Source organism: Eretmochelys imbricata, chromosome 1 (assembly GCF_965152235.1).
Source record: "Eretmochelys imbricata isolate rEreImb1 chromosome 1, rEreImb1.hap1, whole genome shotgun sequence".
In the NCBI taxonomy this organism is placed as follows: domain Eukaryota; kingdom Metazoa; phylum Chordata; order Testudines; family Cheloniidae; genus Eretmochelys; species Eretmochelys imbricata.
The window spans coordinates 33243836-33268647 of NC_135572.1; the positions used below are offsets into that span (position 1 = coordinate 33243836).

Sequence of the window (24812 nt, forward strand, 5' to 3'; positions counted from 1 at the left end):
AGGAGACTTTGTGCATTTGGACAGCCAGCTGTGCCCTTTCCCCAGTCTTTATTACCGCTAGCTATCCTCATTAGGTTTAGCATGCCAGCCAAGGCAAAGTCATAGGGTGTGATGCTGCAGTACACTCACGTCAATTTGGAACCACTTGTGAGAGCTGAGTAGTCACCCGGAGCAACTGCAAGCAAGCCACACCTTGTGGATGTGGCTGTCTTCATGCAGAGGTACTACCTTTTCAGCTGTCCCATACATACATACCCGCACAAGCCTGAGATTTTCAGTGGATCCTAAGGAAATTAGGCGCCTGAACCCCTGGAAATCAATGGGAGATGGGCACCTAATTCCCTTCGGTGCCTTTGAAAATCCCAGCCACAGTATATACTTTATTAAGATATAGTAAGACAATCATAAAATATATTATTCGTGTCCTAGGCCCTGGTCCTGGAAAGCCTTACACTCATGCTCATTTTTATGCATGGTTAGTAGTCTCATTTAAATTAGTTGACATTGAGTGTGTGAAGTGAAGCACCTGTGTACGTCTCTGCAGAGCTGGGGCTATAAACAGCAAAGTATTGAGCTGAGGGAAAGGTGTCTAGTAGAAACTGTAGGCATCTGTGTATGGTTCATTCTCTTAATGTTTTGTTTCTGTATTCTTAGAATATGCATCCTTTTTATACAAAGACACGCTTTCAGCCATACAAGTGGTGGGGTTAGGATACCACACTTTTATTTCTAACAGATGTTAAAGAATTCTGGTTTTGAAATTTTACATACTAAAAATATAACAACAAACACACATGAATGCACTAATGAGCAGAAATTTTGATTGCATTCTTTTTGGATAGAGATGTAATTAAGCAATAATATAAAGAACAGTTACCACCTTTAGGTGCTATGCTCTTATGGACAAATGTACAGAGCTCACATCTGATCCTAACATTAAGATGTTGCTAAATGGAAGGCAGATTAAAGTAAATAATGTACTTTTCTTCAATTTATAGTGTTCTTAAATGAAGCAGGTTTTAACTTTGTGAGGAAATGTATTCATGCTGTGGAGACAAGAGGTATGTATTAGATTACATTCTATATATTACATAGTATGCATATGGTTTTCTCTGACATAGGTTACTTTACAATGATTAAACAGAAAATATTTTCCAGGTGCATTTTGGAATCTCTGTGTCACTCAACTTGTACTTTTCACTGCTTTTTATACCTGAAACACTGTTGCCAAAATCTTCCATAAAGACTCTTTAATTTATCATTTAAGTATAAATTATAGCAACTTCTTGTTTTAAAAAAAGTTAACACTTTTCTGTTATTAGTCATTTAATGCTCAGTTATACTTAATACACATTGGGACAAATTTATCCCTAGCTTACTCCCTTAGCTTTATTTGCCTTACGCCAGGCATACATTTCACCCATTGTTATCCATTGTCTGTGTTTAATAACTGAAATTCAATCGTAGGCAAAGTATGCACTATATGGGAAGAACAACAAAATAATAGTCTAGCTACTGCTGATTTAGTATTTTACTACTCAAAATAAATCAGTCCTCGGTTATTCCTATGTAACCTTCTGAAAGAAATAAGGTCACTTGCTCCTTACTGAGAGCAGAATTTTGGCCATTATGTTGAAAGGGGCACCAATAATACAAGTATTTTTAAATGGTAAAACTTGATATGACAAATAGACAAAATTTAATAACATCAAAATTAAAATTAAATATATGTATTAGGAATGATTTTCTAAATAGATTGGCTGAACTTAAGAAGCATCCTATTGTTTAGGCTTTTGAGATTGTGACAAATTATAATTGTTTTTTCTCAAACATCCTCAGAAAAGAACTTTGCCATGGTTACACCTAAGAACTCTGTATAGTAAAAGGTGCTAAGGGAAAAAGAGAGATCAAGTCAAGATCTGTTTCTGACTTGATTTTTTACCATAGCTCAATATTGCTTTGAAAATCAAGGTTCATGAAATTCCCATCCTCTGTCTGTTAAAATATAATGCTATAAAGGTCTGAAATAGAACATTATCCAGTAGCATTTTCCCATACTGTACTAAAAAAAAATATTTTTTGCATTTGGGCCATGCCTTTCTCAACCATTTGAGGTCAATTGGGACCTAAGGGTGTCTCTTTATCTTGTTTTGGGGCTCTACAAATTAAAACAATCCTGTCATTCAGCGTTGACAAAGTAGCTGAAGTACTGCAGATATACGAGGAAAACACTAGACTGTGCAGATATTTTAAGTAGAATTTGTTTGTATCACCAATAAATTCTGTACACAAGTAATTGCTGTGATTGTCAGCAACATTTGGATATGGAGGACATTATTCTGTTCTCATTTGCACTGCTGTAAATTCAGAGTAACTCCATTGAAGTGGCTTGCATTACATAAGTTTACATTTCTTGGTAAATATGAACAGGGCTAAGAACTCAGGACATGCCTCTGGAGTGCTTCTGGGACTTATTTTTCACTTCTCAGACATCATTCCAGTGTCTGCTATCATGGCACCTTTCCGTGAGTCAGTCAGACAGAACATTGGGTCCTTTTGTGGGGTTTCATTTAATTAACTTGTAGCTAAGATTTGTTTATAAGATGGTGTAATTTCAGTAAAATATGTCTGGTAATTTCCCAAAATGGGGCTAAATAGTCCAAAGTGGTGTACAGGAATTTAGCTGCATAACTTCCTATAAATTAATGGATGGTTAAACCTCATAAACCATTTTGAAAATTTACACCCACATTTCTCACCTATGTGTCCATGTATATGAACATGCTGTACTTTTGGTGCCATGAGTCAGTTCATTATCCTGTATTTTTTCCGTATAGGTATCACAATCTTGGGGCTGTACAGAATAGGAGGTGTAAACTCCAAAGTGCAAAAGCTGATGAATACCATATTTTGTAAGTTTTGGAAGATTTTGCATCAAAAACTCTAATATCCACCAAGGACATTATGACCATGATTTCCTCCACTGTCTCTACTCAAAAATGTGTGTACAATAGTAAGTTTAGTTTGCACTTGCAATTACAGGTGGCAAATTAAGTGAGTAAGCATGCAAATAGTTAGCTATGTATGTAACTGGCCACTTGTATACATTGTTATTCAGTTTGTGCAGAGAGTCACTGAAATTGCGTACACAGCCTGGATAGATGTGCATTTTTCACAATTAATTTAGTTCGTTTTTTTTAATTTATTAAAAATGAAACAGGAAATCTGTCCAGAGCTCTCAACACCCCTGACACTATTTACAAGGGGAAAAAAAGTTTTACCTCCCAATGATCAACAGGACTCAATCCTCTGTGAAACACAGAACTCCCCTCCCACATTTAATCAAACACTAATTCCACAGCAGCCCGTATAAATGGATGTACATTGCAATATGCCCCAGTGGTCAACAAACCCAGGCTGTTCAGGAAAGCTGGCTCCAGACCTGAGAACAGTCTGCTGCCAGTCCTCTCTCTTAACTTAAGAGGAATCCAACTGGAGTGTGTCTACTGACTGAGGCAGTATGACACAAGGATAGAGGAAGTCTCTCCCATCGGAACACCCCAAGCAAGACCCTTTGGTCTTTACCAATCAAAAACAACATCTTAAATTCAATTAAGAAACAAATGGGCAGTCAGTGCAAATAATGGAGCAAAGCTGCAGACAGTTGAGGAAAAATGAGACTCATTGGATTTGTTTATATTTTGCAGCTTGGATTATTTAAATACATCTATAAATCCCTTTCTTCATTTAATTTTTATGCTCAGTTTATTGGATCTGTTTGTCGAGGCATAGAATACCAAATGCCCAGAAGTGTCCCTCAACTTTAGGTTAATATATTACAACCATCATCAAGTATTAACTCACAGTTTATAATATTTTTCTTTTTGGGGGATCATGGGGTTTCACTTATCTTGCTAATCTAGATATAACCGCCCTCTTTTTTGAAGATTGCTCTACATCAAAACCAAAGCAACTGGCAACCCCTGTATCACCTTGGGTTTAGTTTACTCTTTGAAGTTGGGCACATAGTTGAGATGTCTCTATACTAGATGCTATTTCATTTTTCTGATACTTGACAAAAATTAAAGGATTTCAATGTATGTTCAAGTTGTTAGTTAATCTGGGTAATAAAATAACCATAAGAAATTATCACCTAATCTTTGTATGTTGTTTAAGTGTTGTGCTGCTTTCCTAACTAGTCTGCTAGTCAAAGTATAACACATTCCTAATTCAATTTTCTACCAGCCCCTAAATCTCCTCCTGATATGGATATTGATATGGACATTTGGGACAATAAAACAATAACAAGTGGACTAAAAAACTACCTCAGGTGAGTATGATGCTCTACATGTATCTCATTTCATGTCCCATTTACCCTTATTTATTGATATTGCATTACCTCTCTTTCACCACCTTAGAACAGTAAATATATATATAAAAAGAAAAGGAGTGAGCTGTAGCTCACGAAAGCTTATGCTCAAATAAATTTTTTAGTCTCTAAGGTGCCACAAGTACTCCTTTTCTTTTTGCGAATACAGACTAACACAGCTGCTACTCTGAAACCTAAATATATATAGTGATTTTGGCTAGCCTAAAAATATTCCAGTGGTTATTTATTTTAATGAACATGCATTTGATTATGCTATCTGTCTGCCTGCTATTGAATCAGTTGTGCTCTATAAAACCCTACATTTGGAGGGGGGAAAAGTTAATTGCATTTGTTGATCTGTAAATCCTTTATCTAAACTGCACAGAATGAGACACTAAATCTTTCTAATTTGTGAAATCCTTTATCTAAATTGCACAGCATGGTATTTCGCTAATTTATTGTTAAAGCAGGGTAAAATCATGGCTCCCTGCATAAATGTTAATTCTCATTTCATATCCTGTTATACAGGTCACTTTACAGGAATTGGGAATAAATATATCCCCAAACAATTAGAAAATTCATACTAAACCTTCAGCAATTTGGAAACCCTTTAAAAATAAGAGTCATGATTTTCTAGAATGACTGTGATTTTGGAGTCCTCAACTTTTGGGTGCCAATTTTTGACACTTTGAAGGGACCAAGCTTGCAGAGGCTAGGTGTTCAGCACGTCCTAAAAATCGAAACCTCTGAAACTCAATCAAGTTGGTCACCCAAAAATGGAGGCATCAAAAATCACTAATCACTTTTGAAAATCTTGGTTAGGTTGAGGTTGTTACTTATGCAATTTTATAATGAGAAATTGCAGTAATAATGTTTCTTATGACTGCAGACAATTCGTAGGTTGCCTTTTGACTGAAGAGTCTTCCCAGTTCACTACATATCAGGATTTCAGTGCCACACGGGAGTCTTCATGATATATATGGATTTCACCAGCTGAGGCTTGAAGCCTAATTGTCCCCTCACTTTTCCACCTTCAGCAAAACTGCTGATGACTTCAGTGGAGTTATTCCTGTTTTTACAGCTTTGTAAGTGAGAAGGCAGTCAGGCCCTTGGTCTGTGATAAAGGCCATGGTATTGGTATTCCTGATTAAATTACTCACAGAGTGGCACTGGATTTAGCTAGAGAAGATTTTCATCAGACCTTGCACGTGACTGAATGGTGCTATGGTTGTAGCCTGTAGGCAATGAATTCATTTCACTGGCACCCAGATGCTAATCATATTGAAATAGTAGCAACAGCAATAAAATACAAGCAAGGATTTTTAGAAGTAATACATTTTCTAAAATTATGTTTTTTAAATTTTATGACCAGGTGTCTTACAGAACCACTGATGACCTTCAAGTTGCACAAGGATTTCATTGTTGCCGTTAGTAAGTAAAACACTAAAGAAATTAGTAACTCTTCAGGAGAATAATACTTTTTTTGATCCATCTCTCACCCACTGTTTCTGGAGAACTTTCCTTACAATATATTTTCCCATGTTCTGCCTACTTTTGTTTCAAATAACCCAGGCAATGATTTATTTCAAGAGATATGAAATTATACATATGTGAACATTATTATGTATTTGTAGTGCATTAGCACCAACTGGCCCCAGTCATAAGCTCCAGACTCACTGTGCTGGGTTCTATACTAACATAATAAAAAGACAGTTCCTGCCCCAAGGAACTCAAAATCGAAGTATGTATATACATAACATTCTCTCTCCCTCCCTCTTCCACACACACACACACACACACACACACACACACACAAAATCTCTGTTAAAAGAATATTAAAGTTTCAAAGTCAAGCATTCGAAAGTTAATAAATGCTAAAATTAAGGTTCTCTGTGCAACCTTAATTTTTTGGATTTTTTTCTGATATTTACAAATACATAAAGTGCTAATTATCCTCGTCCCTCCTCAAACCACCATAAGAGTAAATATAGATGAGGGTTAGATGCTGTTAAGGATCATTGGGTCAAATCTTGGCTATGTTGAAATCAATGGCAAAACTCCTGCTGACTTCAGTATTTCATCCATTGTATTAATTGAGTTTATTTGAAGTACAATTTCCAGAATGTTCATGTAATAAACATACCTGCATTGTTCTCAGATTTTTGGAAGGCTATTTTAACAGCAGATTGATGGTTTGCCTTATTGTAATGTGCAGTGTGCCCTAGTCTAGAGTTATTGACACCATCCTTACACACATCTTTGGGTGCACCTTAATATAATAACATGCTCCTTATTTTTATTTAACAGAATCCGATGACCAAAATTACAGGGTTGAGGCAGTACATGCACTTGTTCATAAATTACCAGAGAAAAACAGGGAGATGCTGGACATCCTAATCAAGCATTTGGTCAAGTAATTCCACCATTATTTTTATCTGTTTGGTGTTTGGGGGTGTGGACTTGGATGTGGGCTTCTTTTCCCCCTTTTGTTTGTCAATTTTGGCTATTCAAGTTTGTTTGGGTTTTTTTACCTGAGAAGATAAGTACTTGAAAATTACATCAGACTTGTAAAATGCAGGACAAAATTTTGTGACCAAAGAACTGCCAACTAGAAATAGGATCATAACTCAGAGCCCTGGATGTTCTCAGAAAGTGATTGTACGTATTAAATGGGACTAATTCATATAACTGTTCTCAATTCTGCTCTGAGTGCATGAGTTAACACCAATGAAATTGAATTGATGACCAAAGCTGTCCTTATGATTCACCCATTATTTTAGCAGAGTTTATATGAAGTACAATCCCAGAATGTTCATGTAATAAATATAACTGATCCATAACTGATGACCTTTACCCTGTCTCAGTCAGTGCTCAATACCAGATGATTCAGAAGAAAGTTTAAGAACCCTGTCATAGCAGATGTGAAAAAATCTGTGCGTTTCCCCCTCCACCCTGCACCTCAAATGAGATCTCACTCTGATCTCTAATGGATAGACATTGGCTTTATCCAGAAGAATGAGATTTTTATATCCCTTCCAAAATATTTATCATTAATTATGATAACTCTGGATATTCTTGATAGCTATATAAATCCCCAGTCTCTTCTTGAATCTTGCTAAATGCTTGTCATCAGCAACTTCATATAGCAATGAGTACCACAGTCTAATTATGCCTTGTGTGAAAAACTTCCCTTTTATCAGTTTTGAATCTGCCACCCTTTAATTTCATTGACTGTCCCTTTGTTCTTATGTTATGAGATAAGGAAGATATAAAATCCTGTTCTACTCTCTCTAGACCATTCGTTATTTTGTTTATTTCTCTTCCTCATCTCCTTTCCAAAGTAAACCCAATCTTTTCAATCTCTCTTCAGATGATAGTTTTTCCAGGCCCTTTATCATTCTCGTTGCTCTTTTCTGAACACCTTCCAGTTCTGCACGATCCTTTTTGAGATAAGGTGATGAGTACTGCACATAGCATTCCAGCTGAGGCAATACCATTGTTTTTTATAAAGGCATTAGGTTATTTTCCATCCCATTCCTTATGCGTCCACATATCTTCTTTGTTTTGTTCATCTCAGCTCTACACTGAGCAGAGGTTTCCATTGAACCATCCACAATGATGCCCAGGTCCTTCTCCTGAGTTGATAGTTAATTTAGAACCCTGTAAGATAAATGAGTAATTTATATTTTTCCCTCCAATGTGCACTCTTGCTTCTATTAAAAAAAACACACTGTATGATTTGCTGGCTATGTAATATAAGTCACACTATTTTAATTTGTTTTAATATTTCCTTGTACTTCCTTTCCCTATCCCTCTTCCCTGTATCTATCTGCATATGTTTGTCTAATCCCAGATTTCATGCCCTTTGAGACATAGACAGGTTTGGGTTTTTTTTAAGAAAAAGAGAACCTCTGAAAAGGAGCATGCACAGTTATGATGCTATGTAAATATATCATAATACATTAGCAAACAGACATACAATGGAGACTTGACACTGTCTTCCAAAAAAGAAAAGAAGTATTTCACTCTTTGAAAAACTTCCCATGCAAATTACACATTTGCCATCTTGAGAGTAGAGATCATTTCATAATGTGCTTGAATAACTCCATACTTCCAGAATACAGGTAGCCAGGAGTCTGCAGACTGGTAATATCCAAAATTTAGTGTCACTGTGATACAGCGAAGAGCGAGATTTCCAGGAGAAAGCAATTGTGCCTTGATGAATGAGGCATGCAGCCACCTGAAATGTCTGATTGTGTGGGTCTGAATCTATTCAATACCCCAGCAAAAATAACACTAGTGAAGAGAAAATTGGTTATCAAAATGTTCCATATTACAAGCATTCTGAGCAGCAATTCTTTTTTTTTCTTTCCTTTTGCAACAAAGTGAGTCTTTGATGCTATATCCGAATTTCTGCCTAGTCATTTATTGTCAGAATAATATTAAATACATCATTCCATTTATTAACTAAATGAACCAATTTGTCACCAAGGAAACCCAAGTATAGGGAAAACATGACTCTTTGTGTTCTGTAGTCTATATTTTGAGATTATATAGTTTGTTTAAAAGACCTTAAAACTTTTTGTCCAGGACAATAACTTGTGCTTCTAAAAAAATAACTCATTTTCATGATTTGGGCCTCAAATGAGCATCTGTCTTCCAGAATTGTGGCTTAAACAGAAATCTGAGATGTTTTAAGCTACTCTTAATTAGGCAAAATAGAAGCTGTGTGCAGTAGAAGGCATTTATATTCCTCAATTTTTATCTGGTTATAATGAATCCAAAGAAATGAATACTATTTTTTACTGGATCTCAGTGTAAATGGGGTATCAAAGTCTGCACTTTGAAATGGAAAGTGAATATTTTTTATATTCACGGTCTCACTTCTCCGGTCATCCCATTATTTTCTGTGCTGCAGAGAATTCTGTTATCCACTCATTACTATATGTACCTAGTACTAACAGCTCAACAATCAGAATGAGAGAGGTCATGGGGTCTATACCCACGACTGGGAGCCAGCAACTCCTGAGATTTGATCCTGCTTCTGACAGATTCCCTCTGTGACCTGTGGAAAGTCATTTAATATTTCCACCTCAGTTTTCCCATCTTTGTAATGGGGATGGTTTGTTACATACCATATACTATCTTTGTTATTGTACTTGCCTACCAAACAATGGTGCTCTGATGATTAATTTAGTTATTTTTATATACTGCTTTAAAAACAAAATGAGCTACCAGTATGTATGGGCCAAGTGATCTTACTTCAAAAAGTAAAAGTGTCAAACTCATCACGTGACCTTGATTAATGGAACGCTCTCAGAGGTAGTTTGTGGATTAGAAGAAAATGAGAGGGGGTGTTGTTTTAACTAATATTTTCAAGCTTTTGTGGATGAATCTTGCTGCTCACAAATGGTGGGGTCTGCAGAGTACCAGGGACTAAGAATTAATACACTAAAGAGGCAGCTAAAATGTTGTTTGTCATCTCTAGAAATGATCAGAGTAATAGAGTGCTTAGTGAAATATCAGATAACAATGACAGGGAGTGATTGTAAAGCAGGATGAGGAAGGAAGAAGTTAATGCCACGGCAACTTATTCTATTCATTTTAGCAAGACTGCACAAAATTCTCTAGAAACTGCTAAATAGGCTACAACAATAGGAGAACTGTAGCATTGGAACCACTGGTAATTATTTGTAAGAGTTTGTGAGGTTGTGACCTGTATCCAGCAAACATTCTTACTTATGAAGAGACAAAAGGGGGAGGGAGGGACACTGAGAATTACTGACCAGAATTTTTTACTTCACTCTCTGGTAAATTTGTAGAAAAACTTTCACAGTAGTCAGTATGTCAGTTCTTCGAGAAAAAGAGAAACAGTAGACAGTGTGGGTTAATGGAAAATAAAAACAGAGTATGGACTAACAGGTTTTAAAGTCAGAGGGGATCTGACCTCAGATACAACACAGGCAAAAAAAATTTCATCTGTTAATTCTTTAAAAAGGGGAAGGAGGATCCGGAGAATTACAGGCCAGTCAGCCTCACCTTAGTCCCTGAAAAAGTCATGGAGCAGGTCCTCAAGGAATCGATTATGAAGCACTTAGAGGAGAGGAAAGTGACAGGAACAGTCAGCCTGGATTCACCAAGGGCAAGTCATGCCTGACTAATCTAATTGTCTTCTATGATGAGATAACTGGCTCTGTGGATGAGGGGGAAGCAGTGGATGTGTTGTTCCTTAACTTTAGCAAAGCTTTTCACACAGTCTCCCACAGTATTCTTGCCAGCAAGTTAAAGAAGTATGGGCTGGATGAATGGACTATAAGGTGGATAGAAAGCTGGCTAGATTGTCGGGCTCAATGGGTAGTGATCAATGGCTCCATGTCTAGTTGGCAGACTGTATCAAGCGGAGTGCCCCAAGGGGTGGTTCTGGGGCCAGTTTTGTTCAATATCTTCATTAATGATCTGGAGGATGGTGTGGATTGCACGCTCAGCAAGTTTGCAGATAACACTAAACTGGGAGGAGAGGTAGATATGCTGGAGGGTAGGGATAGGATACAGAGGACCTAGACAAATTTATGGATTGGTCCAAAAGAAATCTCATGAGGTTCATCAAGGACAAGTGCAGAGTCCTGCACTTAGGATGGAAGAATCCCCTGCACTGCTACAGACTAGGGACCGAGCGGCTAGGCAGCAGTTCTGCAGAAAAGGACCTAGGGTTTACAGTGGACGAGAAGCTGGATATGAGTCAACAGTGTGCCCTTGTTGCCAAGAAGGATAATGGCATTTTGGGATGTATAAGTAGGAGCATTGCCAGCAGATCGAGGGACGTGATCGTTTCCCTCTATTCGACATTGGTGAGGCCTCATCTGGAGTACTGTGTCCAGTTTTGGGCCCCACACTACAAGAAGGATGTGAAAAAATTGGAAAGCGTCCAGCAGAGGGCAACAAAAATGATTAGGGGACTGGAACACATGATTTATGAGGAGAGGCTGAGGGAACTGTGATTGTTTAGTCTGTGGTAGAGAAGAATGAGGAGGGATTTGATAGCTGCTTTCAACTATCTGAAAGGGGGTTCCAAAGAGGATGGATCTACACTGTTCTCAGTGGTAGCAGATGACAGAACAAGGAGTAATGGTCTCAAGTTGCAGTGGGGGAGGTTTAAGTTGGATAATAGGAAAAACTTTTTCACTAGGAGGGTGGTGAAGCACTGGAATGCGTTACGTAGAGAGGTGGTGGAATCTCCTTCCTTTGAGGTTTTTAAGGTCAGGCTTGACAAAGTCCTGGCTGGGGTGATTTAGTTGGGGATTGTTCCTGCTTTGAGCAGGGGGTTGATCTAGATGACCTCCTGAGGTCCCTTCTCACCCTGATATTCTATGAATTCCTACATCAATCCCATATCTTGTGACTGATCTCTAGAGCATGTTTTTGTTAGAAAGATATTTCATGGCTCTGAGGCCCCTATCCTACAAAGATTTACACTTTTACTTGATTTAACGCATTTGAGTAATCCCATTGTGTTCAGTGCATAGTAAGCATGGGCATAAGTCAGTGCAGGATTTGGGGTCTTTGTGGATAAACAAATACAGTAGTCATATTGCAGTGTATTTTGATTTTAGTAAGATATTTAATGCATGCCATGTTTTCATTTAATGTGGGTTAAATCTGATGTTGGACTCTCAGGCCATCAAGCCTTTGTCGTTTCACAGGAATGGACCAAATGGCAAACAATCACTACAGCCGACTAACTGGCTAAGCGTTGAAGAAGAAGATCAGTGGTCCATACCAGGACCCCCAACCCCCTGTTCACAACCCTCAGGTTAATAACCTAAGTTATATTCTGCCTCTGGAAAGAAGCATTCAGAGCAAGCCTATGCTGATCAGGGAAGTATTCTGCAAAGGAAGAGCCACATTCACGATGGAAAACCCTTATGTTTTCTCTGAGCTCAGACAAGTAATTCAAAATTTACTCCAGGAAAGCTAGTAAACTTCAGAGTGAAAGAGGAGCTGTCAATGTTGAGTGTCTGCTCCGTTACGTAAAATAGCAAAGAGGCATGCAGTGGGCTTAATTTTAATAAAGTTCACAACTTTATAGACTCATCAAGTACCTTCTGCAATTCCTCTGACATCCTCTTTGCCACTACAGTGTCCCTGTGAATTGAATAATGTTCCCAAATGCGTGGGGCATAGAATCAACTAGATTCTAGTCATAAGGCCACTGTGTTTTCCTGTCATAGCTCAAGTACTATCAGTTCAAATACCAATCCAGCCCAACTGCCAAGAATTGATTGCTGGAAAGCTTCAAAGATGTCTTTTCCACCCCATAGCCCATATCTGGAGACAGCAAAAGAGGCAGTCCTCATATATGAATTCTTCTCACTCATCTTGGACAAATGTTACAAGTTGGTCAGAGGAAGACACATCTGTAGTTTCATACATGTGTACTGAGAAATACTGGCTCTGTCAAGGTTCCTCCCCCACTCTGAACTCTAGGGTATAGATGTGGGGACCTGCATGAAAAACCTCCTAAGCTTATCTTTACCAGCTTAGGTCAAAACTTCCCCAAGGTACAAAATATTCCACCCGTTGTCCTTGGACTGGCCGCTACCACCACCAAACTAATACTGGTTACTGGGGAAGAGCTGTTTGGACGCGTCCTTCCCCCCAAAATACTTCCCAAAACCTTGCACCCCACTTCCTGGACAAGGTTTGGTAAAAAGCCTCACCAATTTGCCTAGGTGACTACAGACCCAGACCCTTGGATCTTAAGAACAATGAACAATCCTCCCAACACTTGCACCCCGCCTTTCCTGGGAAATGTTAGATAAAAAGCCTCACCAATTTGCATAGGTGACCACAGACCCAAACCCTTGGATCTGAGAACAATGAAAAAGCATTCAGTTTCTTACAAGAAGACTTTTAATAAAAATAGAAGTAAATAGAAATAAAGAAATCCCCCCTGTAAAATCAGGATGGTAGATATCTTACAGGGTAATTAGATTAAAAAAACATAGAGAACCCCTCTAGGCAAAACCTTAAGTTACAAAAAAGATACTCAGACAGAAATAGTTATTCTATTCAGCACAATTCTTTTCTCAGCCATTTAAAGAAATCATAATCTAACACATACCTAGCTAGATTACTTACTAAAAGTTCTAAGACTCCATTCCTGGTCTATCCCCGACAAAGACCAGCATATAGACAGACCCAGACCCTTTGTTTCTCTCCCTCCTCCCAGCTTTTGAAAGTATCTTGTCTCCTCATTGGTCATTTTGGTCAGGTGCCAGCGAGGTTACCTTTAGCTTCTTAACCCTTTACAGGTGAGAGGAGCTTTCCCCTGGCCAGGAGGGATTTCAAAGGGGTTTACCCTTCCCTTTATATTTATGACAGGCTCTCTTCAGCCTCTGAAGCTGCGTCATGAAAACCATATCACATCAGCTGACTGTGACATTGGAGGAAGTAATTGTTTTGACAGGACACGGGGTTCAAGCAACATTTCCCAAAATATGAGCTTTTGGCACCTCTTATTATTTGCAGTGATATGATATATGATTCTTGGAGGGCTTTCATATTTACAATATATTTATTTAATAGAACAGTGGATTTTCATAGAATCATAGAAGATTAGGGTTGAAAGAGAACTCAGGAGGTCATCTAGTCCAACCCCCTGCTCAAAGCAGGACCAACCCCAACTAAATCATCCCAGTCAGGGCTTTGTCAAGCTGGGCCTTAAAAACCTCTAAGGATGGAGATTCCACCATCTCCCTAGGTAACCCATTCCAGTGCTTCATCACCCTCCTAGTGAAACAGGTTTTCCTAAACCTCCTCCACTGCAACCTGAGACTATTGCTCCTTTTTCTGTCATCTGCCACCACTGAAAACAGCCTAGCTCCATCTTCTTTCGAACCCCTCTTCAAGTAGTTGAAGGCTGCTATCAAATACCCCACCCCCCCCTTTCTTCTTTTCTGCAGACTAAATAAGCCCAGTTCCCTCAGCCTCTCCTCATAAGTCATGTGCCTCAGACCTCTAATCATTTTCATTACCCTCCACTGGACTTTCTCCAATTTGTCCACATCCTTTCTGTAGCGGGGAGCACAAAACTGGATGCCATACTCCAGATGTAGCCTCACCAGTGTTGAATAGAGGGGAATAATCACTTCCCTCGATCTGCTGGCAATGCTCCTACTAATGCAACCCAATATGCCATTAGTCTTCTTGGCAACAAGAGCACACTGTTAACTCATATCCAGCTTTTCGTCCACAGTAATCCCAGGTTCTTTTCTGCATAACTGCTGCTTAGCCAGTCAGTCCTCAGCCTGTAGCAGTGCATGGGATTCTTCCATCCTAAGTGCAGGACTCTGCACTTGTCTTTGTTGAACCTCATCAGATTTCTTTTGGCCCAATCCTCCAATATGGTCGCTCTGGACCCTATCCCTACCCTCCAGCGTATCTACCTCTCCCCCCAGCTTCGTGTTATCTGCAAACTTGCTGCGGGTGCAATCCATCCCATCATCCAGATCATTAATGAAGATGTTGAACAAAACTGGCCCCAGGCCCGACCCATGGGGCATTCCACTTAATACTGGCTGCCAACTAGACATGGAGCTGTTGATCACTACCCGTTGACCCCGATGATCTAGCCAGCTTTCTTATCCACCTTATAGTCCATTCATCCAGCCCATACTTCTTTAACTTGCTGGCAAGAATACTGTGGGAGACCATCTCAAAAGCTTTGCTAAAGTCAAGGTGTATCACATCCACCGCTTTCCCCATATCCACAGAGCCAGTTATCTAATCATAGAAGGCAATCAGGTTAGTCGGGCATGACTTGCCCTTGGTGAATCCATGTTGACTGTTCCTGATCACCTTCCTCTCCTCCAAGTGTTTCAAAATGGATTCCTTGAGGACCTGCTCCATGGTTTTTCCAGAAACTGAGGTGAGGCTGAGTGGATTTCTTTCATAAAGATGGATGCTTGATCTCCAAATGGCTCAGTGCTCCTTTCTTTTAATAACCATATTTATGGCCATATTCAGGGAACAGATTATCCAACAAGTTCTTGGAATATATTGGAGACATTTTTTTTAATTTTAGAAGGTGGAGAAAGCTACTAGGGGAGAGGCTGTTCTAGATTTTATTTTGACAAATAGGGAAGAACTGGTTGAGAATTTGAAAGTGGAAGGCAGCTTGGGTGACAGTGATCATAAAATGATAGCATTCATCGTTCTAAGGAATGGTAGCGGGGGGGAACAGTGCAATAAGGATAATGGATTTCAGGAAAACAGACATTAGCAAAAGAGTCCTACAAAAAGTGGAAACTAGTTCAAATTAAAGAGGATGAATATAAACAAATATCACAAGTATACAGGGACAAAATCAGAAAGGCCTCAGCGCAAAACAAGATTAAACTAGCTAGAGACATAAAGGGTAAAACAGAAATATTCTACAAATGCATTAGAAGCAAGAGGAAGACCAAGGACAGGATAAGCCCATTACTCAATGAGGGGGGGAACAATAACAGAAAATATGGAAATGGCAGAAGTGCTAAATGATGTTTTAGTTTCAGTTTTCACCAAAAAGGTTAGTAGCGATTGGACATCTAACATTCTGAATACCAATGAAAATGAGGTTGGATCAGAGACTAAACTAGGGAAAGAACAACCTAAAAATTACTTAGACAATGTATCTATAAGGAGGGCTTTGGGATGTATGGCCACTGGGAGGCATTCATGGACAGAGGACAGTTCTCTCGGGATGGACTTCATCTGAGTAGAGAAGGAAATAGACTTCTAGGATGGAGGCTGGCACAACTGATTAAGAGAGCTTTAAACTAGGAATTTGGGGGAGATGGTTGGGAGATGTCCAGGTAATCTCCACGCCAGATTTTAGCATTGAGATGGAAGAAAACAAAGTAAGAAAGGATACAGCCGTGGGTAGGAGAATGTATATAAGGAGGAAGGGCAGTGTGGATACCAGTCTAATAGGTTATACTGACTGTAGAATAACCGTGCCTAATAGGGTACAGAATGTGAGTGAGGCCAAACAGCAAAAATTAAGATGTTTGTACACCAATGCGAGGAGCCTATATAACAAAATGGAGGAATTAGAGCTACTGGTGCATGAAGTGAAACCAGATATTATAGGGATAACAGAAACATGGTGGAATAGTAGTCATGACTGGACTACAGGTATTGAAGGGTATGTGCTGTTTAGGAAAGACCGAAATAAAGGTAAAGGTGGTGGAGTAGCATTGTATATCAATGATGAGATAGAATGTAAAGAAATAAGAAGCAATGGAATGGATAAGACAGAGTCCGTCTGGGCAAAAATTACATTGAGGAAGAAAACTATTAGATCCTCCCCTGGGATAGTGCTTGGGGTGTGCTATAGACCTCCGGGATCTAATTTGGATATAGATAGAGCCCTTTTTAATGTTTTTAATGAAGTAAATACTAATGGAAACTGCGTGATCATGGGAGATTTCAACTTCCCAGATACAGACTGGAGGACGAGTGCTAGTAATAATAATAGGGCTCAGATTTTCCTAGATGCGATAGTTGATGGATCCTTCATCAAGAAGTTGCTGAACCAACTAGAGGGGATGCCATTTTAGATTTGGTTTTGGTGAGTAGTGAGGACCTCATAGAAGAAATGGTTGTAGGGGACAATCTTGGTTCAAGTGATCATGAGCTAATTCAGTTCAAACTGAACGGAAGGATTAAGAAAAATAAATCTGCAACTAGGGTTTTTGATCTCAAAAGGGCTGACTTTCAAAAATTAAGGAAATTAGTTAGGGAAGTGGATTGGAGTGAAGAATTTATGGCTCTAAAGGCAGAGGAGGCCTGGGATTACTTTAAATCAAAGCTGCAGAAGCTATCGGAAGCCTGCATCCCAAGAAAGGGGAAAAAATTCATAGGCAGGAGTTGTAAACCAAGCTGGAGGAGCAAGCATCTCAGAGAGGTGATTAAGAAAAAACAGAAAGCATACAGGGAGTGGAAGATGGGAGGGATCAGCAAGGAAAGCTACCTTATTGAGGTCAGAACATGTAGGGATAAAGTGAGACAGGCTAAAAGTCAACTAGAGTTGGACCTTGCAAAGGGAATTAAAACCAATAGTAAAAAGTTCTATAGCCATATAAATAAGAAGAAAACAAAGAAAGAAGAAGTGGGACCGCTGAACACTGAGGATGGAGTGGAGGTCAAGGATAATCTAGGCATGGCCCAATATCTAAACAAATACTTTGCCTCAGTCTTTAATAAGGCTAAAGAGGATCTTAGGGATAATGGTAACATGACAAATGGGAATGAGGATATGGAGGTAGATATTACCATATCTGAGGGAGAAGCGAAACTTGAACTGCTTAATGGGACTAAATCGGAGGGCCCAGATAATCTTCATCTAAGAATATTAAAGGAATTGGCACATGAAATTGCAAGCCCATTAGCAAGAATTTTTAATGAATCTGTAAACTCAGGGGTTGTACCGTATGATTGGAGAATTGCTAACATAGTTCCTATTTTTAAGAAAGGAAAAAAAAGTGATCCGGGTAACTACAGTCCTGTTAGTTTGACATCTGTAGTATGCAAGGTCTTGGAAAAAATTTTGAAGGAGAAAGTAGTTAAGGACATTGAAGTCAATGGTAAATGGGACAAAATACAACATGGTATTACAAAAGGTAGATCATGCCAAACCAACCTGATCTTCTGTGAGAAAGTAACAGATTTTTTAGACAAAGGAAACTCAGTGGATCTAATTTACCCAGATTTCAGTAAGGCATTTGATACCATGCCACATGGGGAATTATTAGTTAAATTGGAAAAGATGGGGATCAATATGAAAATTGAAAGGTGGATAAGGAACTGGTTAACAGGAAGACTACAGCGGGTCCTACTGAAAGGTGAACTGTCAGGCTGGAGGGAGGTTACCAGTGGAGTTCCTCAGGGATCAGTTTTGGGACCAATCTTATTTAGTCTTTTTATTACTGACCTCGGCACAAAAAGTGGGAGTGTGCTAATAAAGTTTGCGGATGATACAAAGCTGGGAGTTATTGGCAATTTAGAGAAGGACCGGGATATTATACAGGAGGGTCTGGATGACCTTGTAAACTGGAGTAATAGTAATAGGATGAAATTTAATAGTGAGAAATGTAAGGTTATGCATTTAGGGATTAATAACAAGAGTTTAAGTTATAAGCTGGGGACGCATCAATTAGAAGTAATGGAGGAGGAGAAGGACCTTGGAGTATTGGTTGATCATAGGATGACTATGAGCCGCCAATGTGATATGGCCGTGAAAAAAGCTAATGCGGTCTTGGGATGCATCAGGCGAGGTATTTCCAGTAGAGATAAGGAGGTGTTAGTACCATTATACAGGCACTGGTGAGACCTCACCTGGAATACTCTGTGCAGTTCTGGTCTCCCATGTTTAAGAAGGATGAATTCAAACTGGAACAGGTACAGAGAAGGGCTACTAGGATGATCTGAGGAATGGAAAACTTGTCTTATGAAAGGAGACTCAAGGAGCTTGACTCGTTTAGCCTAACTAAAAGAAGGTTGAGGGGAGATATGATTGCTCTCTATAAATATATCAGAGGGATAAATACCGGAGAGGGAGAGGAATTATTTAAGCTCAGTACCAATGTGGACACAAGAACAAATGGATATAAACTGGCCACCAGGAAGTTTAGACTTGAAATTAGACGAAGGTTTCTAACCATCAGAGGAGTGAAGTTTTGGAATAGCCTTCCAAGGGAAGCTGTGGGGGCAAAAGATCTATCTGGCTTTAAGATTAAACTCGATAAATTTATGGAGGAGATGGTATGATGGGATAACATGATTTTGGTATTAATTGATCTTTAAATATTCATGGTAAATAGGCCCAGTGGCCTGTGATGGGATGTTAGATGGGGTGGGATCTGAGTTACTACAGAAAATTCTTTCCTGGATATCTGGCTGGTGAATCTTGCCCATATGCTCCAGGTTTAGCTGATTGCCATATTTGGGGTCAGGAAGGAATTTTCCTCCAGGTCAGATTGGAAGAGGCCCTGGAGGTTTTTCGCCTTCCTCTGTAGCATGGGGCACAGGTCACTTGCTGGAGGATTCTCTGCTCCTTGAAGTCTTTAAAGCACGATTTGAGGACTTCAATAGCTTAGACATAGGTGAAAGGTTTTTCGCAGGAGTGGATGGGTGAGATTCTGTGGCCTGCGTTGTGCAGGAGGTCGGACTAGATGATCATAATGGTCCCTTCTGACCTTAGTATCTATGAATCTGTCTTCAAGTCATATGGGCTTGATGAAATACATCCTAGAATACTCAAGGAGCTGATTGAGGAGGTATCCGAGCCATTAGCTCAGTCGTTGAAGACAGAAGAGATTCCAGAGGACTGGAAAAGGGCAAGTATAGTGCCAATCTGTAAGAAGGGAAAAGAGGACAACCCATGGAATTACAGATGAGTCAGTTTAGCTTCAGTACCCGGAAAGATAATGGAGAAAATAATTAAGCAATCAATTTCCAAACATCTAGAAGATAATAAGGGGATAAGTAACAGTCAGCATGGATTTGTCAAGAAAAATCATGTTAAACCAACCTAATAGCTTTCTTTCACAGGGTAACAAGCCTTGTGGACAGGAGGAAGCGGTAGACGTGGTATATCTTGACTTTAGTAAGGCTTTTGATACTGTCTCGCATGACCTTCTCTTAAGCAAACTAGGCAAGTACAACCTAGGTGGAGCTATTATAAGGTGGGTGCATAACTGGTTAGAAAACCGTTCCCAGAAAGTAGTTATTAGTGGTTCACAGTCAAGCTGGAAAGGCATATCAAGTGGGATATGTTACAGGGATAAGTTCTGGGTCCAGTTCTGTTCAATATCTTCATCAGTGATTTAGATAATGGCATAGAGAGTACACTTAGAAAGTTTGCAGACGATACCAAGATGGGAGGGGTTGCAAGTGCTTTGGAGATTAGGATTAAAATTCAAAATGATCTAGACAAACTGGAGAAATGGTCTGAAGCAAATAGGATGAAATTCAATAAGGACAAATGCAAAGTACTCCAGTTAGGAAGGAACACTCAGTTGCACACATACAAAATGGGAAATGACTGCCTAGGAAGGAGTACTGCAAAAAGGAATCTGGGGGTTATAGTGGAACACAAGCTAAATCTGAGTCAACAGCGTAATTCTTCTGCTCTACTCCGTGCTGATTAGTCCTCAACTTGAGTATTGTGTCCAGTTCTGGGCACCACATTTCAGGAAAGATGTGGACAAATTGGGGAAGGCAAGAGAAGAGCAACAAAATTGATTAAAGGTCTAGATAACATGACCTTTGAGGGAAGATTGAAAAAGTTGGGTTTGTTTAGTCTAGGGAAGAGAAGACTGAGAGGCGACATGATAAGTTTTCAAGTACATAAAAGGTTGTTACAAGGAGGAGGGAGAAAAATTATTCTCCTTATCTCCTGAAGATAGGACAAGAAGCAATGGGCTTAAATTGCAGCAAGGGTGGTTTAGGTTGGACATTAGGAAGAACTTTCTAACTGTCAGGGTAGTTTAGCACCTGAATAAATTGCCTAGGGAGGTTGTGGAATCTCCATCATGGAAGATTTTTAAAAGTAGATTAGACAAACATGTGTCAGGCATGATCTAGATAATACTTAGTCCTGCCATGAGTGTGGGGAACTAGACTAGATGACCTCTTGTGGTCCCTTCCAGTCCTATGATTCTGTGCTCCAGAAATCTTTGCCAGCTACTGCAACAGTGATAAGCAGTCTAGTACGTGTTTGTGGTACAGAGTCTGCCAGACAGAAAATTCAGGGTGCAAGTGGCAGATCCATGGAGAAAAGAAGTGGTTTGTCACAAGCACCCTGCTGCCTGGCTCTATGGATGAGTGCAGGCTGTGTGGCAAGGAGACTGAAGACATAACGTTGAGAATCTGGCTGTAGCAAAATGAAATTCCATGACAAAAATGCTGAATTCCAGATTATTTTGGAAGAAATCCCAAATTCCATGTTTGCAAAATAACAGAGGTGAGTACATAAGACCTTGATTGAAATTAACAGAGCAGTTTACACTTCTTAGAGCTATTGTTTCATGTTTTGTATAGATTTAGGCAACTAGCACTGCATTCATTAACACTCAGATCACATTTTCAAGGTAATCTCCACAATCATAAGAGCTAGAAACATTTTTTTTTATATAACTGAAAGGTTGAGAATAGGTGATGATGCTAATGACCCACCTGAAACTGTTCATGACCTCCCCAGAGCTTACAACCCACAAGTTTGAGAACTCCTGATCTAGTCATATTCAGGGCCACATTTTCCGGATAGGTCTAAAAAATGTGTATTAACAGTTTTGATTTCAAATGGTGCCTAACTTTGTGGATATGCAAGATGTTTGCATATGCAAATTGGCTATTCTCGTGTGGCAGTAATAAAGAATCAAACAAAGAGTCACTTTCTTCTAACACAGAACTCGCAGGCCTTGCCTGCACTACACAGTTTTGTCAACAAAAGGCAGGTTTCATCAACAAAACAGTGGAGTGCTACACCGACATAATAAAACCACCGCAACGAGCAGCATAGAGCTTTTTGTGACGAAGTTAGAGTGATGCACTATCGGTATAGATACTCCATTTGTTTATGTTGCCTAAGTGGCCTTCAGGAGGTATCCCACAATCTCCATCATGACTGCTCTCGTCAGCAGTTTCTACTCCACTGCCCTTCAGCCAGGTACACAGGCATGCGTCCCTTCCCATTTAATGTCCCGGGAATTTTTGAAACTCCACTTCTTGTTTGCTTGGAGTAGACAACTCACATCACATCTTCCCAGCTGACCATGCCGGCTTTCCACAGCAAATGTGCTCCTGCCTGGAGTACACCAGAGTTGCTGGATCTGTTGGGTCTGTGGGGAAAGGAGGCTGTGTAGTCTCAGCTCGGATCCAGCCGTAGGAACTTTGACACTTGTGAGCAGATTGCTTGTGGCATGGATGGGAAGGGGCATGAAAGGGACATGCAGCAGTGCCATGCTAAGATCAAGGAGCTGAGGCAGACATACCAGAAGGCAAGGGAGGCCAACCATCGCTCTGGTGCGGTGCCGAAAACATGCCGCTTTTAAAAGGAGCTGCACACCAGCCTTGGTGGCAGCCCAACCTCCATTGCCAAGAGCCCTGTGGATACTTCAGGGGGACTGGAGGCAGCAGCCAGTGGAGTCAACCCCGAGGACAAAGTGAATGACAAAGAGGTCGGGTTGGAGAAGGATGTGGGATAGACGACAGACTCATCCAGTGGCAAGCCAGGACCTCTTTTTGACTCCAGAGGGGTCTAGCCAGTCCCAACAGCAGTCCTCCTCTGGCGTGCCTGAAGTAGGAGAGGGGAGCTCTGGTAAGTACACATTTTTCTTTGTAAGCGCACGGTTACATGAGGTAAACATGTCCTTTATTTTGTAACATGGTGCATGTCAGAGAAGGGATAGAAATTAACTACACTAGGTACTGTTTGCATCTGCTTTGCATTCCTGTGTGCAACTATGCAGTGGGACCCCACTGAAAAAGTTTGTTAATGCACACCAGGGTCTCCCAGGAATCCTCCATAGAGATCTCTAGGAAACTTTCCTGAAGGTACTCTGCAATCCTCTGCCAAAGGTTCCTTGGCAGAGCTGCTTTGTTTCTTTTCCTGTTGTAGGAAACTTTGCTGCACCAATCAGTAATTACTTCTGCAGGGACCAAAGCAGCACACAGCCGAGTAGCATACAGATCTAGTCTGAAGCCACATGCTTGCAGGAGATTCACCTTTGCATCTTCGGTCACCCTCGGTAGTGTGATTTCAGCTTTGATCACCCCCGCCTGTGGAAAATGATGCCAGTATTCAGAATAGTGTCCCTAGGCGCTTGTGCTGAACCCCTTCTGAAACCACCCAGACTCTTTGTCCCATCTTGCACCTCTCCCTCCTCCCAGGCTGAACGCACTGGGTTTGGTGCTCTTGCTGTGCAGTGTGCTTTCCAAGGGACAGTGAGAAAGAGGTGAGTGTAACTTTTAGGATTCAAGACTGTGAGTGCACTCACAATACTGACTCTGTGTATTGTTTCTTTTGCTTCTGCAGATGTGCACTGGAGGGCCAACTCCTACACACCAGCAGAGCGCCTCCCTCAGATAAGTAGGTGAACGAGGAAGTGTTGCAATCATCTGATCATGCCAATAGCAAGCACAGAGCGTGGAGTGAGACAATAAACTAAAAACAGTACCCAGGAGATAAGATAAGGCAGGAGCGGATAATAATGCTCATGGAGTACCAAATAGAGATGCTCAGGTCCCTGACTGCACTGCATTCAGAACACATCTGTGTTCGACTCCCCCTGGAGCCCATACAGAACTGCGTTCCATGCCCTGCCCAAATTCCCCACACACATTCTTCACATGTTCCCGGGCCGTCATAATACCCCTTGCACTCCACCCCTATGAATATGTACCATAATGAGAGCTGGACTTACACTCAGCTGCGCAATCCTCATTTCAGAGAGGATCAGGTCCCTTGTAAGAAATGTTAATCTGTGTATTGCTGTTTAATAAAAAAATATTCTTACAAATACAATTATTCTTTCTTTGTGTACCACACACAAGGGTTGCAACAGTAATTAGCATATCTGCAGATTATGCTCAGGCAGGAATCATTACAAGGGTCATTCAAGGTGGCAACTAAACAATGCCTGGTTGAATGCGTTACGGAAGACACATTACTGTGGCTCATTGTCAAAATTCTGCCTCCCTGATTCGAATAGCTTCTTGTTGAGCCCCTCTAATGTTCCTGGTGTCCGGCTTCTCAAAAGGCAGCACCAGCAACCCTTTACTCTGCCAAACATACATTATGCTGAGCCTGTTGTTGAAGCACTCCTTGCTATTGTCAGGGTTTCTGGTGTAAGATTTTATTAACCAGGATGTAGGCTGGGTCTCTCAGGATCGCTATGGGCATTTCCATATTCCCTATTGGAACCTTCTGGTCTGGAAAGAAATTTCCTACATGCAGCCCTCTATACAAGCCAGTGTTCCTGAACATGTGTGCGTCATGCACCTTCCCTGACCACCCTGTGTTGTCAGTGAAATGACCACTATGATCCCCGGCACCAGCAATATCATAGAGAAGTAGCCCTTTTTGTTAATGTACTCCATTGCAAGATGGTCTAGGGTCAAAATTGGGATATACATGCCATCTATCGCCCTGCCACAATTAGGGAATCCCATTGAATCATAGAATATCGGGGTTGGAAGGGACCTCAGGAAGTCATCTAGTCCAACCCCCTGCTCAAAAGCAGGACCAATCTCCAATTAAATCATCCCAGCCAGGGCTTTGTCAAGCCTGACCTTAAAAACTTCTAAGGAAGGAGATTCCACCACCTCCCTAGGTAATGCATTCCAGTGTTTCACCACCCTCCTAGTGAAAAAGTTTTTCCTAATATCCAACCTAAAC

The 24812-nt window shown here is 40.3% G+C and overlaps 1 protein-coding gene across 1 annotated transcript in view; it reads left to right on the forward strand.

Moving 5' to 3' along the window:
- The window catches only part of ARHGAP42 (Rho GTPase activating protein 42), a 294764-nt gene that overhangs the window by 242739 nt on the left and 27213 nt on the right, over positions 1-24812 (forward strand). The window contains exons 13-17 of the mRNA XM_077805596.1: positions 999-1061; positions 2838-2912; positions 4246-4330; positions 5742-5800; positions 6677-6782. Coding sequence (XP_077661722.1) covers positions 999-1061; positions 2838-2912; positions 4246-4330; positions 5742-5800; positions 6677-6782 — 388 coding nt within the window. The remainder of the gene's footprint in view (positions 1-998; positions 1062-2837; positions 2913-4245; positions 4331-5741; positions 5801-6676; positions 6783-24812) is intronic.